This window comes from Homarus americanus, unplaced genomic scaffold, assembly GCF_018991925.1.
Source record: "Homarus americanus isolate GMGI-L3 unplaced genomic scaffold, GMGI_Hamer_2.0 scaffold33468, whole genome shotgun sequence".
NCBI lineage: Eukaryota > Metazoa > Arthropoda > Malacostraca > Decapoda > Nephropidae > Homarus > Homarus americanus.
In genome coordinates, this window is record NW_024714177.1 from 9,470,805 (window position 1) to 9,491,747 (window position 20,943).

Genomic DNA, 20,943 nt, shown 5'->3' on the forward strand with positions numbered 1-20,943 from the left:
CTCTTCACTCACTCACAATTCTCCACTGAGTATAGTTTGTTGACATCAAGGAAGCGATTTGAGTCTTTTGTTTTCCATGTCTCTTCTTCCCGCTATGATGTACAGCAAGGTAGCCTGGCAGGTGCTGGTACAAGAGGCTGGTTCTTAGCGTCAATAGTTAGTGGGCTACTTCACCACCTTATGAGGGAGTTAGGTTAGGTTAGGTTAGGTTTTGTGTTTAGATTAGGTTAGGTTCGGTTAAGTTATGTTATGTTATCTTATGTTATCTCATGTGTTTATGTTATTTTATGATATGTTATGTTATGATATGTTATGTTATGTTATGTTTGGTGTATAGAGTAGGTTAGGTTAGGTTAGGTTATTTTAGGTTAGATTAGGTTAGGTTATTTTAATTAAGAATATCTCAATTTTGTATAATAATTATCTACATGATCGTCTTTATATACAAACCAGCTTAAAATTTCAAAAGGAAATATATCTATAAAAAATAATATATATATATATATATATATATATATATATATATATATATATATATATATATATATATATATATATATATATTATAACTAAATATATCGCGTCTAACCAGAGGAAGTCATCCACTAGAGCTCCTCAATATAATAAACCTGGAGGGTATACAATCTCTCGCCGGATATGAAAACAATTCTTTTACCGGTTCAGGTGTGCCAACTCACCCGGCGTAAGAAGACATCATTAGGCAAATTACATAGGATATGAGTACATTAATTTGGTAATATTTCACCCGTGTGCTGTTGTCAACACTGCCTGCACCACTCACTCCCTCCCATACACCCGTCACCCTACCCCTCAGTCTTAGGGGTTACGTAAGGTTAATTGTTTCTCGTATCTGGTGAAGTAAGAACGTATATAAAACTAGTTCAATTAATTTACGATACTAAATTGGATTCTTAATTTTCGCAAGTTAAGTTTTTTCTCGAATTTGGTAAAGTAAGAGCAAGTATAAATCTTTGTGACCTAAGTTATGGTACTAAGTTGGATTCTTAAAAGCTCGTAAGGTAAGTTTTCCCCCGTATCTTAAGAGTAAAGAAAAGTAACTAACTCATTAACGTTACGATATAAAGATGGATTCTCAAAGGTTCTTTCATTAAATATTTCCCTTAAATGGAGACTCGCCAACGTATCTAACTCCCTCACATAACCAACGACGCAAAACAGCAACCTAACTGGATACTGGTGACTCAAAATGGCGTCCACACTCTACTTAGACTGTAACTCGACTCGATCATAGAGTAACGACAAAAAAAAAAAAAACTTATGAGACTGTGAATCTTGGTCGTCTCTTCCCTTGGTCTCTTCTTCCGTCCTCATCTTAGGCTAAAAATTTGGATAATCGGGGATAATTGATGGTAATTATCAGGTGTTGCTTATTACCGTTATCTAAAAAAGTTATCTCTTAGTTATGGATCCGTTGAGAGCCAGCAGGTGCGTATTACTGGAACTTTTGCCTCCTAAAATTACGGTGGTGAAGCGTTGAGTCTCCTAAAATAATAATAATAATAATAATAATAATAATAATGATAATAATAATAATAATAATAATAATAATAATAATAATATGACAGAGACAAAAATAACTACAATAATAACAATAACATTAATTCTTCCAAATGATTCTAACTGTATTTCCTTAAGCGAAAATTCCAAAGTTATTTTTATTAATTTTTTTTCTCAGCTGTTCACATATAAAGTTGCAACAACTCCTTAAAACTGACTCACTCTTTCACTGACGGAGAGGAAAAATATAGGCTAAATTAGTACAGTTAGCACATTAGTACAGGTAGTAGAATGTAATATTCCCTGAGTGTATATGGTAGTTTAGTTCACACGGTAGAGTGAAGAGAGTGTAGCACAGTGTAGATTGGTACACTTAACAGACTAGTACACAGAACAAGGACGGGTGTTGTGCAATGTATGAAGTACAGGATATGACAAAGTTATACCAGAACAAGGGCACAGTAGGTAGGGGGGAAGGGGGGGTAAGGGAAGGGGGGACAGGGAAGGGGAGAGGGAAGGGGAGAGGGAAGGGGGTAAGGGAAGGGGGGACAGGTGTACCAGTAGCGGTCGTAATTACTTGTGAGGCGTGACACATATACCTGGGTCCGCCACCTCATTGCTATACTTAACCCAGGTGATTGTACTTTGTTCCTCTTACGTTGTACATCCTAACTTACAACAGCAACACCATTACCACCCTAACTTACAACAGCAACACCATTACCACCCTAACTAACTACAGCAACACCATTACCACCCTAACTTACAACAGCAACACCATTACCACCCTAACTTACAACAGCAACACCATTACCACCCTAACTTACAACAGCAACACCATTACCACCCTAACTAACTACAGCAACACCATTACCACCCTAACTAACTACAGCAACACCATTACCACCCTAACTAACTACAGCAACACCATTACCACCCTAACTAACTACAGCAACACCATTACCACCTGAACTAACTACAGCAGTAATTCATTACCAATTCTAACCAACTACAGCAACACCATTACCAATTCTAACTAATCCACACAGCAAATAATTCATTACCAAATTCCTTAACTTCTACAACAGCAAATAATTCATTACCATCCTAACTTACAACAGCAACACCATTACCAATTCTAACTTTACAACAGCAACACCATTACCATCCTAACTTACAACAGCAAACACCATTACCAATTCTAACTTACAACAGCAACACCATTACCTTAACTTACAACAGCAAATAATTCATTACCACCCTAATCCTACAACAACAGCAACACCATTACCAATCTCTAACTTACCAGCATCACCATTACTAACTTAACTTACAACAGCAACACCATTACCACCCTAACTTACAACAGCAACACCATTACCACCCTAACTAACTACAGCAACACCATTACCACCCTAACTTACAACAGCAACACCATTACCACCCTAACTTACAACAGCAACACCATTACCACCCTAACTTACAACAGCAACACCATTACCACCCTAACTAACTACAGCAACACCATTACCACCCTAACTAACTACAGCAACACCATTACCACCCTAACTAACTACAGCAACACCATTACCACCCTAACTAACTACAGCAACACCATTACCACCTCCTTAGAATGTGCTGTTATGGTCTTAGTTTCCTCCCCCCCAGATACAAGACATAACACGGTGCCCCCAGAGAGTCGACGGAAATTATACCCGAGTTATCTCAATTATATGCTGAGATTCGGGGGGTTATATATCAGTTTATATGACAATTATGTCTCTATTTTCTAATCATCTTTGACAATTGGATGATTAGCGGAGGATTAGGTTAGAGAATTGTGTATAACTTGGGTGATTAATGGAGTTAGTATCTCTCTGTTTCATGATTGGGACGTATACCTGCGCTAACTGTATCATATATACGTATAAGCACTTACAGAAACACACATATATACGTACAGTACATATACCTGTCATATATACACCCCAAAACGAATATACAAGGTGATCGAAAAGTCCATGTGCACCTACAACAAAAACAATAGAATTATTTACATTCTTCTGGTTATAATAATGAAGGTAAAGCGAAGACCAAGTATACTGTCATGTATTACGGGTGCACAGAGACTTTTGGATCACCCCATCATGTCAACACCATAGCAAAGATCCATCGCGGACAGATGACAAATGTAACACTATACTAACGAACAGGTGACAAAGGTAACACTATACTAACGAACAGGTGACAAAGGTAACACTATACTAACGAACAGGTGACAAAGGTAACACTATACTAACGAACAGGTGACAAGGGAAAACTATACTAACGAACAGGTGACAAATGTAACACAGTAAACTAACGAACTGGTGACAAGGGAAAACTATACTAACGAACAGGTGACAATGGTAACACAATAGACTAACGAACAGGTACAATGGTAATACAATAAACTGACGAACAGGTGACACAGGGAATAAATATGCTAAATAACAGAGTGCTCACCCCCCAAAAAAATCACTCCCCGAGAGAGAGAGAGAGAGAGTCGTAAGGACTTTTGCCACACATAGGATTACTTCAACATCCCCAGGACCACTGAGTACACGCCGGGAGGGATTACAGGGGATTAGTACATGTTATAATAACGAGAGGGATTATTACATGGCAATAACGAGGGATATTTTTTTAATAAAGCAATAACGAAAAAGGATTTATCATAAAGCAATAAAATAGAGATATTTTCAACACCGCAATAACGAAAGTCGTCCACCTTAAGCCAATAATATTCTACACTCTAATTGGAGTGATTTCCTACACCTCAATAACAAGGGGGATTTTTATACATGGGGGGGAGGGGGTCATATGAACGCTTTCCCCTCTCGTTATTGAGGTAGGATTTCCTTCAATTAAGTCTCAATCACGTGGGTTAATGAAGAGCCTCACGTGAGCCTCTCCGGGACAATGGGTAATTACTGCTGGGTGGTATGACCTGCTTGGAGAGAGAGAGAGAGAGAGGAGAGAGAGAGAGAGAGAGAGACTTGTGTTAATTGCGCTGAATGAGTCACAGAAACGACGGCGAGAACCTTTACATTCAAGAGCGTCGGAAGCTACACTACACGACACTACACGACAAGTCTCTCTCTCTACACCGACGATGGAGGTCCAGTGTCGATGATCGTGGTGATGTATGCGAGAGAAAGTGCTTTTTGGTCTTTTTGACTTGGACCAACAAATCAGCTATCATGGCGGAGGGAAGACACACACACACACACACACACACACACACACACACACACACACCTCCACGAGCTACTGAAAGGAAGGAGCTGCCTCTTCCTCCTTTTAGTTAGTTACAAGACTAGCGAGGTCATCCTAAATCTATATCTTGCGCTTGTCAGACCTCACTTGGATTATGCAGTTCAGTTCTGGTCACCGTACTACAGAATTGATGTAGAATCCCGAGAAAGAATTCAGAGGAGAATGACAAGACTAATCCCGGGCATTAGGAATCTTGAGTACAGAGACAGGTTAAAGCATTTAATCTGCACTCCCTCGAGAGACGTAGAGTGAGGGGCGATATGATAGAGGTGTATAAAAGGAAGTCAGGGCTAAACAAAGGTGATATAACAAAGGTACCCAAACTATCCAACCAGGAGCGAACGCGTAACAACGATTTTAAATTAGACAAATTTAAATTTAGGCGCGAAATAGGTAAACATTCGTTTGGAAATAGAGTAGTGGATGAGTGGAACAAGTTACCAAACATCATCATTAACTCGAATACACTGGATAGCTTCAAACAAAGCGATAGGGGTTGGGTGTAAATGGGACTGCCCAGTATGGGTCAATAGGCCCGCTGCAGTTTCCTCCATTCTTATGTTCTTATGTTCACGATCCTTTTTTTTTTGCCAATTCCCCTCCTTCCTCTTCTCCTGCTTCTCGTTTTTTTTCACTTCCTTCTCCTCCCTCTCTCTCCTACTCTTTCTCGTTTTATCTCCTCCTGCCCCTCCTCCTACGTCTCTCTCCTCCTCTTTCTCGTTCCTTTACCACTTCCTCCTCCTCCTCCTTCCTCTCTCTCCTCTTTCTCGTTCTTCTTCCATTTCCTCCCCCTGTTCCTTACCTCCTCTTTAACCTACACGACCTCGCTGTTGCTTCTCCCGGCGATAAGATTACATTAAACGGCGCAGATAAATCTTTCGTTAATAATATCAGACAGAGAATTACATGGCGTCGTATCCTGGGCGGGCGCTGTGATCTTTTACTTCACCTCACCTCACCTCACCTCACCTCACCTCATCTTACTTTGTCTGGCCTCACCTCACCTCAACTCATCTTACCTTACCTTACCTTACCTTACCTTACCTTACCTTACCTAACCTTACCTTACCTTAAATTACCTTTCTCACTTCAACTCATATCACTTCATCTCACCTCATCTCACCTCGCCTGGATGATGTGTTTGGGGTCAATATAATTACGATCGAAATAATTTTGTAATCACTTGAAGATTAGCCTCCACACTGAGCGAGGTTAGGTTAGGTTAGGTTAGGTTAGCATTAGGGTGATTGATCTTCAAGTAAACTAAGCTGGGGCGCTAATCTTCAGGTGATCAATTATCATATTGATTATTTATTTGGCGAGGGAAAAATATGTCATGATAATTATTGAACGAGAGAAAGACATAGAAAGATAAAGAAAGTCAAGAGAGAGAGAGAGAGAGAGAGAGAGAGAGAGAGAGAGAGAGAGAGATAGGTATATAGAAAAAATGGAGAGATAGAGATAGAGATAGGAAAAGAAATAGACAAAAAAATGAATCAAATTACCCGATTGTTTCCCGAGCCAGAGAACGATATTTTACCAATGTTAATTTTTTTTTATTTAATTATTATTTATCGGGCGTTCATACCTTCGTTTCGGCGCTTGTCAGGTGTAACAGGTGTGCATCGGGTGTGTATTATTACCTGTTATTCTTTATTACCTGTGAAGTCTCATTACACTTCAATGGAATAACGGACGGGGGCAGGTAAAATTGCTACCTTCATTGTGGTCGAGGCGATGAACAAATATTTCTGGTATTTCGTTTTTACTTTACTGTTCACACTTATGTCTCGCTGTCTGATAGTGTGTATGAAGTGTGTATTAATGTGTATTGGTGTGTTATTAGTGTGTATGAATGTTTATTGACGTGTGTTAGTATGTTTGAAGTATATGTTTGTGTGTATTGATGTGTGTATGGGGTGTGTTGATTGTGTATTGGGGTGCATTAAGTGTATATTAGTGTGTATGGCAGTGTGTATCAGTGCGTGTATTACCGTGTCCCAAATATATTAAGCCTGTACGCAGTGTAATATTGTGTATTAGTCCAGGTATTCTTCTTTGCACTTCACAAGAATAATAGACTGACAGGAAATTGGTTGATTCTGATTGATAGCTACGTAAAAACTCCCGAATCCACCTTTAGCGTAATCCGATTCTCTTCTTAGCGTTGAGAGAAAAAAACTCCTCAATTCTTTATATTTATTCTCATTTATTTCTTTGGGTGATGGGGGAAAAAGGTTTGAATTCCTCTATACTTATTGTCGTTGTGTTGATAGTGTTGAAACTGTAATTCCTTTTAGTTTAATCCGATTCTGTTCTTAGCTTTAGGGGGAAAAACATACTCTTGGATTCTGTTATAGCTATTCGGTGTTGATAATTCTGATGGTCGTATTTTTTTTGACTCCTCAGCAGGCAAATAGAGAGAGAGAGAGAGAGAGAGAGAGAGAGAGAGAGAGAGAGAGAGAGAATTCCTCCATACTGCTTTAATTAGGTGATAATACTGCGTCCTTGTCCGCTGTAAAGAGTGTGGCATTGCGTTTTATTGAGTACTAGGTGTGTATTACTGAGTACCAGGTGTGTATGATTGGGTATTAAGTGCGTGTGATTGTGTATTAGGTGTCTTTGATTAGGTATTTGGTGTGTATAATTGGGTACCAGGTGTGTATGATTGTGTATTAAGTGTGTATTAGGTGCCAGTGGACTATCACAAAGAAACAGGAAATTGCTAGACTCGTTTCAAGGGGATACAAAAACCCCTTGTACTATTTTTCTCAAGTATTCTGGGTCCAGTCTGTATTATGGTGTGTGTGTGTGTGTGTGGAAGGATAACTGCTAACGAAGAGCTGATTAAATTTGTTAGCATGTGTGATTGAATTTTATCATCTCGACGCGTTGGCTTGTGTGTGTGTGAAGATTCAAGATTGCCCCGAGGGGCTAGTTTATTACACCTTTACATCCTGTGCAAGTGGAAGCGCAGCGTTTACGGTGCCCGAAGCTTGTTAAGTTCATGCTTGCCTTTATGACTCGTGCATTAGGGGCAAAAGCTGAAGGGTCATAGGTTTTGTGTTACATAAAGTGACAGAATGATGGTGTGTGGGGAAAGTTCCCAGTACATTTCATCTGTAAATGGCAAAGCGTGGCAGGTCCCATAATGTCAAGTGCCAGGCCTGTCACTAGGAGGAGGATATCTGGTCAGAGGAAGATAACAGCTGTGTGTGTGTGTCATTTAACTGGGTTTTAGTAATTTTTTTAGTTTATTTCTATATATTCTATTTACATGAAAGGTAATTGAAAATTCATTACCGTAATTGTGTCATTTATGCCTTAGTTGATAATGCCATGACTGTGATTGTGTCGTGTGTGTGTCAGTAGTGATTTAATGTCACCATAAACATAACACTATGCACCCTATTATACTAAAAGTTTCACAGTAAAAAACACACACACGCACACACACACACACACACACACACACACACACACACACACACACACACACACACACACGCACCTTATTAATGACACAAATGAAACAGACAAACACCTTTCTGATTGCTTTATTACGGACTGAATCTCTCTACACACAACAAATATAATGACATAATGACGCAGGTATAACGTTCATACATTTGTATAAAAAAATGAAACACAAAATCTTTTGAATAAACTACAAAAAACATAGATATAAGGAACTATTAATACACATATAAATATTTACAAACATGAGGTGATATACATAGATATATACTTATAGGTATAGAGATATACCACGTATATAATTCACAGGTCTATATAGAATTATAGGGTATACTCACTCCCTATTGAGAAGAGAGAAAAAAAATGTAATTCGATTTTTCTCCATAATTTCTGAATTGAACATTGATACACTCGGTGTGTTCAAGTGAACTTCCTGAATGAGTGTTGTTGTAATGTATTGGAGAAGTGAACACAAATAAATGAATGGACACGATACATTATGAATAAAAACGAAAATAAATAAACCTTTTAAAGAGGCAGATACGCTTACTTGTTACTTAAATATTCATAATAACAATATAACCTTTGGTTATTGAATTCACTCTATTTTTCATAATTAAAATAAATGAAAGAAAATACAAGCAGTTAACTTATTGTTGTATTAAAAAAGTGAGTATTTTTCACATTACTTTCACTGGGTTTATTATACATTTCTTTCACCACATTCCTTCTTCCTTCAATAAAAAGTATAATTTCCATCACAGTAGAAAGTGTAATTTTCCCTTATTGAGGAAAGTCTATATTTCTTTCACTATATATAAGTTATAACCTACAATAGAAAGTATATATATTTCCTTCACTAGAAACTATGTCTTTTTCCACTCCATAAAGAAATTCCTTCCTTCAGTATATAAATTACTTTCTTCATAAAAAAGTATATATGTTTTTCCTTCACTAGAACGTATGTCTTTTTTTAATTATGCAAATATATTCTTAACATATTATATTATATACTTTTCTTTCACAATACAAATTGGATTCTTCCATTATCTTACAAAGTTTTCACTCCTTCAATCTAAGAAGTATTTCCTTCACTATATATTCTTCACTGTTCTTTCACTTTAAAAAGTATATCTTTCTTTGACTACAGTAAGTATACTTTAACTTCACTACACAGAACATTTCATTCACTGTTCTTTCAATATAAAAAGTACATCCTTCTTTCACTATAGTAAGCATACATTTCCTTGACTACACAGAGCATTTCTTTCACTGTTCATTCACTATAAAATCCCTCTTTCACTACATAAAACACATCCTTCCACTCTTGAGTTTAGTCAGTCTTCCCGTTTACTGCCGACATGGAAGACCCGTTCATTATAATATCGTCATGGTATTTTTTTGGCAATTTTTCACTGTTTTCAGAAATAAAATTCACCGAGAAATTTCCAAAATTCACAGAAAGTCGTAAGAAAAATCCACAGAAAATTAGTAAGGAGATTCACAAATTATTTTTGTTTAATTCACAGAAAATTTTAAATATTTACCCAGAAATCTTTTTAATTTACAGAAAATCCTTGAATTCACAGGATTTTTTGAGGAATGACTTTAAAAAGACAAAATAAATGACAAAACGTTTAAAATAGACGAAAACGATAGAATATATGTTGACAAAAAACCTTAAAAATTCACATAAAACGTTTAAAAATTTAGAGAAAACGTAATAAATATCAACTAAAGCTACCGGAGGGAGAGGGGGGGGGGGCTGTATTACTAAGAGGTATATATTTACATCTGTATAACTAACGATCAAATGACACATAGTAAACAACGTCTTCATGACCTAGTATGATCGCCGGCGTCCATTCAGGTCAAAGGTTAACGTGACGTCATCTCCATTAGACAGCCGAGATGTCATTGTGACGTCATCGCTTGGATCATGAATTAACATGGTGACGTCAATCATCATTAACCTGAATCCTCACACACCTGGAGTGACGTCACTTAATCAACATGACTCGTGTGCTCCAAGTGTTAGACGGACACTGTCAACAAAGGCCGACTCTGCTTGAGGGAGTTGTGTTGTTCCGTCCGTCTGTCTACCTGTCTCTGTCTAGCTCTCTGTCTGTTTGTGTCTCGTTCACCGTCTGTTTGTCTGTCTATTCATTTCTTGCTTTTTATCCCTCGGTCTCTGTCTGTCTACTTCGGTCTCTGGACCCGGTTCTGTCTCTCACTCTCTTTATCTCTTTCGCTTGGACACCATCAGCACTTCCGTCCATGATTGAAAGAGTTCTGTCTGTCTGTCTGTCTGTTTGTCTGTCTCCCACTCCCTCTCTCTACCACCGTCACTGTTTGAAGTAGTGGGCAAGGGCGGCCTGTGTGGGCGTGGGTGGATAGATGACCCTAGGCGCGACGAGCGTGGGCGAGGAGGTGTTAGTTGTGGTGCAGCCCACGGAGGAAGTGAGGCTTGGCGGTAATGTGGACGCGAGGGTGGACGTGAGGGTGGGCGTGAGGGTGGGCGTGAGGGTGGAGGTGATGTCTAGAGTGGGTGGTGGGCCTGGTGACACCGCTGCGGCCGACCGACTGAGAGCTGCCAACTGTGCCTGTCAGAGAGATAGATAGTTACATAATAAACTTGGTCACACAGAGGCATCATGTAAGGCACTGCACTCGACCACCTTCATTTCCTAAACCACAGCGTTAGGTACCCATTCACAGCTGGGTGGACAATAGGTGCCAGTTCAGTTAGTATTGCTATATAAATGTATGTATGCTCTGGCTTAAGTGTTATTGGTTTATGGAAGTGTATGTAGTTTATTTAGTAATTTTTTGATACTTACAAGTACATAGTGTATTTAGGATGTTATTGCTGTGTTTTTATATATACTCTCTCTCTCTCTCTCTCTCTCTCTCTCTCTCTCTCTCTCTCTCTCTCTCTCTCTCTCTCTCTCTCATTCCTTGGAACCCAATTCAACCCTTAAGTTTAAGCATCTGCCTAACCCGATTTCCAAACACAATTATACCACCTCATACTCTTTCCCTATACCCTCATGCCTATAACAATTATACCACCTCACACTCTCCCTCTACCCACGTACCTATAATTATACCACCTCACACTCTCCCTATACCCACGTACCTATAATTATACCACCTCACACTCTCCCTATACCCACGTACCTATAATTATACCACCTCACACTCTCCCTATACCCACGTACCTATAATTATACACCACACCTGATACCCACGCAATTCCAGGCAATGAGGCCTACTAATCTCACACCTCCTCCCTTCACCCATGTACCTATAATTATACCACCACACTGTCCCTCTACCGCAATGCACCTATAATTACATACCACCTTTATACCACCTCACACTCTCCCTATACCCACGTACCTATAATTATACCACCTCACACTCTCCCTATACCCACGTACCTATAATTATACCACCTCACACTCTCCCTATACCCACGTACCTATAATTATACCACCTCACACTCTCCCTATACCCACGTACCTATAACAATTATTCTACCTCACACTCATCTATACTTACGTGTCTATAATAGAGATCCATAGAAGACGAAAGAGCCGCCATAGATGAGAGGGCGCCCACGGCAGAGAGATGGGCGGGATGGGTGGGAGTGGGTAGACCGGCTGGGCTTGGATAGGGCCAATAACCACCCATGAGACGCCCATAGCCGCCCTCAGCTAATAGTTCCAGACCTACAGCCGTTTGTCTCTTCCACTTGGTCCTGTAGGTAAAATATGAGGGATATTGTTAGTCTTAGAGGAATATTACCTTAGGCTATATCAAGTTTATGTTAGAGTGAGGAATATTATTTTGGGTCATATCAAGTTTGTGTTATAGTGAGAAATATTATCTTGGGTTTCGTCTTGTATTACAGTGAGGAATATTTTGTATTGTGGTAGGAATATTCTTCTCTATATTATCTAAGGGAGAAAAATATCATTATACAGTTTATTAGTCACTTTATATTATAAGAGAATATTCCTGATCAAGAAAATATGAAAAATAAATTACCTATATTATACGTTATTAGATATATATTTACATTATATATATTTTACAAAGAATAAATTCATACGTTATGAACTAAAAATCTCAGAGGGGAAAGACCGCTCTACATTAATCACTGACGAGAGAAAAATTATGTACACTCACGAGCCATACAGTAGTTTCGCTGCACCCTCTACCCCTACTCCTGGCTCGCCGAACGGTCCCTCTTGTACAGTAATGTTAAGTATAGTAATGATAAATGAAGTGTTGTGAGTCACTAAAATCCTGTATCGTGTATATATTCTCTCAAATATTACATCATGAACTGCTATTCGTACAATTCAGCGAAGCTTCGAGCTACCACATTGCACCACTGAACGATGGGTGGGGGGGGGAGACGTTCAGTATGAAGCCAAGGCTACGACTTCCATGGAGTCAGTGGTAGGGGTAGACTCTACCCGGTAGAGGGTACATCGAAACTATGACGCGTGGGTGTACGGTTATGGACAAAATACCTTGGACACTTTTGGCACTGTTTATTTAAGCGTCATATTGGTTAGAAAGACGTGGGATATTAACAATTATATACTCAGGCTTTTTTAAATTCGTATTTTTATTCTGGTATAATTTATAATGAAAAGAAAATACCAGTTTTCTGCAGGTAGACCAAATGGACCTAAAAGCGACCCTGGGCGAAACCTGATCGACCTAAACGACCAACCACACCACCAGAAGCGTCTTGGATGTCTCAGACCTAATGTACTAACGTGAGTCGATTTCCTGGAGAAAAAATCGTCCTGGGTTCCTTGATCGTTGTGTGTTCAGAGGCGCCGCCAGCCAATGTGTCAACAACAGGGTAATGGAGACGTGTGTGTGTGTGTGTGTGTGTGTGTGTGTGTGTGTGTGTGTGTGTGTGTGTTTCTTAATAATTTTCATCCCCAATGCACCTGTGGTTACATTTATCGCCAGGTACAATGCCAGGTGGTTGATGAATTTCCCTATATCCTCCTCCTCGGCCCCCTGCGAGTGAATATTTGTTTTTGTTTTTTCCAACAATAAAAATTCCCAAGACACATTACTCTGCTGTGATGGTGTGACGTTGCTTGTTGTTGTCTTGTTTTAATTTTTTCCCAACGTGTGTGTGTGTGACCACACACACACACACACACACACACACACACACACACACACACACACACACAACAATTACATTACGCGCCTGCTTGATAAATTACCTTTCCTGTTGCAAAAGAAACCACAATTTGTGTTTACAATGAGTAGAACCGCTCAGGTAAGTAAGGCCATGTGTTAGGTAATCCTAAATACTAGTTTCGCGGATCACCACCAAGACAGAGCGAGACTAGAGTCGACAGATGTGGAAGATGTGTTCCTGTGAATCATGTGAGTGTCAGAGGAATATGCACGTAATGTGAGCAGATGAAGCAATGATTGTTGATAGCAGTTGCAGTGATGGATATCCCGCACGAAAGTGAGGCAAAGCTAAGAGAGAGAGAGAGAGCCCGTATATTTTTGTTACATTATCATATACTGTATAGTTTATCATGCAGTTTATTATGCTCTTTCAGCAAGTCATGAAGCTGTTAAGGGCTGTTTAAGTACTATGTTGGTCTAACCTCCTTCGATGATAACTGAGGTAGCGGCTCTCGTTATCACGTAGTTAGAGGCGAAGTGTAGGTAGTTGTGACGGTAGTTACTATCAGTTTAGTTAGTGTCATTGTAGAAGTCATGTACACCTGTCAGGAGCTTTTAAATATCTAATTGGCTAATCCCACAGTGTTTATAACTCAGGTAGTGGCTCTCATTATTAGTGTCAGTGTCCAGGTAATCATGGAGTCAGTTTTACGTCACTTGTCGGTAATACATGTATGATGGCCACGTTTGTTTTGTGTCGTGGTACAGTTACATAAATCGGTCCTGTATTCCAAGGATTACTGGCGGCTACAAACACCTCGCTGTCTGTAAGAATTTCATGAGCATACATTGTACAGGGTGTTTCAGAAGTAGTACAGATAACGAGAGAGCGAGAGAGACAGATAGATAGACAGACAGACAGACAGACAGACAGACAGACAGACAGACAGACAGACAGACAGACAGACACACACACACACACACACACACACACACACACACACACACACACACACACACACACACAAACAGATACATAAAATGGAGGAAAATTTCGACCTTAATATACCAAACACATTATATGTTGCTAAATTTGACAATGTCCGAACAGTAAAAACAAGCAGATTACCTCAGCTGGAGGTACAACAGCCAAGGGAAACCGGGCCAAACTCACCAGCCGGTAATATGACGATTCTGAGCCGTCCATAACAACAGTGAAACCTCTTTTTAACGGACTATTTGGAGAGGAAAGTCCGTTATATCGAGGGTCCTTTAGCTGTGAAACCTCCATCTAACGAACAATAAAGGTATGAAAGTCCGTTATATCGAGGGTCCATAAAGATATAAAACCTCCATCTAACGAACAATATAAATATAAAAGTTCCTTATATCGAGGGACCTTAGATATAAAACCTCCATCTAACGAACAACATAGGTATGAGAGTCCGTTATATGAAGGTATCAATGTAGTGTGATCAAAGAAAGTGGGATAAAAGACAGAAACGAGGATTAGTTGACGGGGAGAGATTGGAAGAATTGACAGGAATCTAAATCAGTTGGGGGTAAGAGATTAGAGGGAGTGGATTGGGTAATGATTAGTTAGTAAGAGATTAGAGAGTGGATTGGGTAATGATTAGTTATTAAGAGATTAGAGGTGGATTGGGTAATGATTAGTTAGAGATTAGAGGGAGTGGATTGGGTAATGATTAGTTAGTAAGAGATTAGAGAAGTTGAAAGTAAAGATTAGATCAACAGAGAGTAAAATATCGAGGAGTTGACGGTATGAGATTGGAAGAATTGCCAGTGAAGATTAGACAGATTAGATTAGAAAGGGATTGGAAAGGTTGACAGTCGATTGTGGATTAGACAGTAGAGAGACAAGAGATAAAGAGAGAAATAACCCTATCTCTCTATCTATCTATCTATCTATCTGTCTGTCTGTCTGTCTGTCTGTCTATCTATCTATCTATCTATCTATCTATCCCACTTATCTACCCACCCATTAACCCCTCTACAACGCCCATTTAGTACTACGAGGTTTACCTGTAGACCAAAGGTAAGTGCACCTGAGAGTGAGGTAATGAGGCGAGTGACGTGAGGGATTCGACTTGGTGTTCTCGACAACATATGGTGTAAATTACTACCCGGGCCCCAACAGGGACTCAGTGACGTCATAGAAGAGAGAGTGTGTGTGTGTGTGTGTGTGTGTGTGTGTGTGTGTGTGTGTGTGTGTGTGTGTGTGTGTGTGTGTGTGTGAACAGAAAAAACTCATATTTCCGGAATCAACCTAATTTCCTTGTCCAACATTTTTCCCATCTTCATAATAATTTCCTCCTCTTTGTTATACTTTCTTCCCAAATGGGTCTTTGTTTCCTCGACCTCCCTCCCTCCCTCCCTCTCTCCCTCTCTCCCTCACTCCCACTCCATCATCCTCTCTTCTCCTCCCTCCTTCCCTTTATTACTCCCCCTCCCTCTATCACCGTCACTCTCTCCCTCTCTCCCGCCACCTCCATCCATAACCATTCCTCCGTCTAACACCCTCCCTTCCTCCCTTCACCGCCCTCAATCACCCTCCCTCCTTCCTTCCATAACTATCTCACACCCATTCCTCTTCCTCTCTTTTTCCTTCCTCTTCCTTCACCTCCCTCCATTGCTTTCTTCACTTCCATTGCCATTCCCTCCTTCCTTCCCTCCCCTCTTCCCTTCTTCCATCCCCTCCCCCACCTCGCCCCCAAAAAGTTGTGATATATTCGCCAAAATTACCAGTTTGTGATGTTCACTTTGTCACCTAAATCAGGTTTGTGTCTTGTCGGCTCTCGTTCTTCTACCCCCCTACCCCTTACCCCTCATCCCCTACCCCTCTCCTCCCTGCCCCCTTCACCTCTACCCCCCCTCTTCACCCCCCTACCTTAATTCCGTCCTTGTACTGAATCTGAGGACAAGGAAATTATTATTATTTTTTTTTTCTGTGTGTATCTCTGTCTGTGTGTCTGTCTGGGTCATTGTCTCCTCCCTCTCTTATCGCCTTTATTTTTTACTTTATCTCTCTCTCTCTCTCTCTCTCTCTCTCTCTCTCTGTGTCTAACTACCTACTGTATTTATCTTATTTTTTTGTATCTTATTTTAATCTCTCTTCCTTGCTCTTTTTTCTCTTTCTGTGTCTACCTCTTAGTCTCTATCTGTCTGTCACTCCCAGGGCTCCCAAACCCTCCTCACACACACACACACTTTTTCCTCCTTTAACATAGACGGTCGTACAGCAAGAGAGACGTGTACCGGCGGTCACTACTTGCTTAACCTGACGGAAACCACTCCAGATAACCGCGGTAAACAGACGCCACTTAAGCCGGTAAAATTCGTGTTATTTCGTTATAAAAGTTGAACAGGGACATTTACGAAACTAAGAGGGTGAACGAATGACAGGTAAGTGGAGTAGTGAAAGCGGTGGGTGGTACTGGTGATGGAGGTGGTGGTTAGTGGTGGTGGTGGTGGTGGGTGGTGGTGGTTGTGGTGGTGGTTGGTGGGTGGTTAGTGGAGGTGTGTGGGTGGTTGGTGGTGGTTGGTCATGGATGTGGGTGGTGGTGGGAGGTGGAGCCAATAATCAACATTTTGGAAGTTCTATTTATGTTTCTAGTGATAATTTTTCTGGATTTGTATGTGTGTGTGTTTTGTGTGTGTGTGTGTGTGTGTGTGTGTGTGTGTGTGTATGTGTGTGTGTGTGTGTGTGCCTTCTAAATTTCATTTTTGGTGCTACTATCATCTCTAAACATCAACATCTGAAATTCTTTGTATTATGTACTGTATTTATGCCTGTATTATCACCTCGCACCTTGTACCTGTGTTTGTAACTCTACTGGTATTTCTGAATTATTTGAAATCTGTATCTCTGCTTGTTTAAATATGTAGTTTTTTATCTGTTTTAAGTATTCCTTGAACCTGTATTTTTATGTATTATCTGTACTTTTGTTCTTGAATGATATCTGTAATTGTATTTGTAATGTACCTGCGTCTTTCGCTTTACTGTTTCTAAATTAATTAATCAATTTACCTGTACTCTTACCTGTACCTCGTATGTTTACTTGGATTCTAATCTGTACCTGTATTCGTATGTTTACCTGTACTCAAATCTGTACCTGTACTCTTACCTGTAACTGTACTCGTATGTTTACCTTTTCTCTATACCTGTACTCTTACCTGTCTGTACCTCTACATTAACCTATACCTGTACTCATACCTCTACCCGCCCTCGTTATTTCTGAAGTATGACGATAAAAATACACGAGGTTACATAACTATAAGCGTCTACCCTTAATATTATTCCCCTTAACCATTACAGAGACATAAAACCATTAGTTTAAATGACAGGGATATTCACCCTCTAAGAAGCCCATCATATTTTTTTTCCATCAAAGTTGTCGGTAAAGAAACTATGAGAAGGAGGGAGAGATCTATAAGGCGTCAGAATGATGGGAAACCCACGTTTTTTTTCTTTAGTGGTGATGTCGCGGCTAGATAATGGTAAGCCTCCAAGGTGGGTAAAGTCGAGGTGAGGGCATGTTCAGTCTGTGATGAACGACCGTAGTGTATTCCCCAGCGGAGTGGATCTTTTATGAAGGTTTAACCATCCATTTAGAGTTTAGGCTAGCCATGGTGTTGTGTTGTGTGTGTGTGAGGGAAGTGAAAGAGAGAGGGGGAGACGATGAAATGAAGTAAGGAGGGGAGGGAGGGAGGGGCGGAAGGAAAGAGGGAAAGGGAGGTGGGAGGGAAAGATGGATGAATGGAGGAAGGGAAGGAAGGAAGGAAGGGAGAAGAGAGAAGGAATGAAGGGCGATACGGAAGGAAGGAAATAAGAAGGGAGGGTCTTGTATTACCAACTGTCAATAGATAAGGACTTGGCGACCTGTGGTGTAAGGGTCAGCATGCTCGCCTCGCAAGAGAATGGACGCGGGTTCGACCCCCGGGCAGGGTGAAATTATGGGCAAGTTTCTTTACGCCATTTGCCTCTGTCTACCCAGCAATAGGGGACCTGGATGTTAATCGATTTGCGGATCGTATCTTGGGTAATGGTTAGCTAGTGCAGTTGGCGAGTTGTCCGGTCTTCTCGGACTATTCCTTGACACTGGGTCATGCAACTCGTTAACTCAGGGTGTGGTTGTTGTGTTGGCGACAGCTTCGACACCTTAAACAAATTCACGCCTAGGTGGCCCTTAGGCCGGCCATCCTCGTCACACGAAGGGCAACCATTATTATATATAGATAAGGACTTAATCTCTTACTGATTCCAAATTATTTACACGTCCAATCGAATTAGAGGCTGGACTTGGCTACCACTGATAACCTAACCTTTCATTGGACCTATTTAATGTTACTTACACATCCAGTTAACTTAAGGAGCTTGGTTACCTCTGATAGCTTAAACATACAGGTGAACTTAACTAATTAACTGTACACGTCCAATCTATTCAGGTAAGGAATTTAAACACCTTTGACAGTGAAAGACTTTGATCTGTTGGCTGGATTTGAGCAAAACACACACACCCACACACACGTCTGTCAGGTACAGTATATTGAATAACAGTGTTTAAAAAGTTGCTCTTTCATTATACTTAAGCAACCTATACACGATCATCACCTCAAGGCAAGGCAAGGCTCCGGTTAACTCTAACAGGTCGGTTTTAGAGGCTCCGGTTTACTCTGACAGGTCGGTTTTAGAGGCTCTGGTTTACTCTGACAGGTCGGTTTTAGAGGCTCCGGTTTACTCTGATAGGTCGGTTTTAGAGGCTCCGGTTTACTCTGACAGGTCGGTTTTAGAGGCTCCGGTTTACTCTGACAGGTCGGTTTTAGAGGCTCCAACTCTCTCTCTCTCAGTTCTGCTTGTTAAACACAGTGGTCAGATTAGCCATGGGAAAAATTCACGTAATTTTTATTTAACACACACAGACTGGTTTGCAATTTAATTATGGATAATGTTGCATACAGAAAATAAAAGCTGAAGCGTGTGTGTTGCGGGTTATTTAAAGTTTTTATTTTAAGATTTGATGATACAAGTTGTGAGTCTCATTGTTTTAAATTACTGTTTTAGTTTAAGCTGCGTGTGTCTTTGTTTTAGTTTTTCCTGGGCTCATGATAGCAGGGGTGAAATGAACTCTTTTGGAACGGAACCTTAAAATGAACCCGAATTTCCATGTTAAAAATTTCCGGCTTTGGTTAGGTTAAGTTACGTTATTTTAGGGTTTAAGTTTGGTTACGTTAGGAGTTGATTAGGTTAGGTATGTAGGTATGTTAATTTAGATTATGTTAAGGGTAGGTTAAAATAGTTAAGTTGGATTAGGTTAAGCTAGGTCTCGAATCAGCGTTCATTTCCGGATTCGATAATTCATGAGTGGCCATATTAGTCCATTCGTCGGCTTCGTTTGATCGTTCACGTAGAAAAATAAATACGTGTTTTATGACTCTTGACACACGAGCTTTGTCTCACACACACACACACACACACACACACACACACACACACACACACACGAAACATGAAGACAAAGTGACATAACTCATGATGTAGACAACCAGTAAATATAGAACCACCACAACAACAACAAGAGCACCGTCATCAACACTAATTCTACCACCATTTACGTCAACCACCACCACCATCAACGCTAACCGCTACCACCATCAACGCCACCACCATCATCGTCAACGTTACCACCATCAACACGACACAAGCTCACTTATATATAATTTAACACTTTACATCGTACGGAATGACACTGAGGGGCCCATTATACTCTCATTAACACACACACACACACACACCTACGGCTTTAAAAACACAGATACAGGTACAGGTGGTTGTATCACACACGTAATGATCTCAAACGAGAGGAAACAACCCTCTGCAACAACCACTGACCACCCTCTGTACGACCACCAACGACCACCAGTGACCACACCCTGTACGACCACTGCTGAACACCCCTTATACGACCACAAGTGGCCACAACTTGTGCGACCACTGTTGAACACCCCTTGTACGACCACCACTGACCACCTCATGTACAACCACCACTGGCCATCCCATGTACGACCACCACTGACCGCCCTCTGTACGACCACCACCGACCACCCCCTGTACGACCACCACTGATCACACTTGCTGAGGAGTAGGCCGTTGGGATTACACTTGCCTAGTCCATTTCTCCCAATGGTTCCCTGCCAAGTGTCAGCATCTCTGCCAACTCTGGCATTGAAGTCACCAAGGAGCACAACCTTATCTTCTCTGGGGATAGAGGTTAGCACTCTGTGGAGGTCAGCATAAACGGCCTCCTTGATGTCATCCTCTGCACTGATGAAAAAGGCATGACGTGAGTGATTCAGTGGGACTCGGAGCGTCATGAAGCGCTCGTTGATTCCAACAGGCATTTCAGTTAG

General features: G+C 40.5%; 1 protein-coding gene across 1 annotated transcript in view; it reads right to left on the reverse strand.

The window, feature by feature from the left end:
* Positions 1-8,406: 8,406 nt before the first annotated feature.
* Positions 8,407-20,943, reverse strand: part of LOC121878106 (barH-like 2 homeobox protein) — a 72,488-nt gene continuing 59,951 nt past the window's right edge. Inside the window, 2 exon segments of the mRNA XM_042384101.1 lie at positions 8,407-10,937; positions 11,899-12,097. Coding sequence (XP_042240035.1) covers positions 10,680-10,937; positions 11,899-12,097 — 457 coding nt within the window. The 3' untranslated portion in view covers positions 8,407-10,679.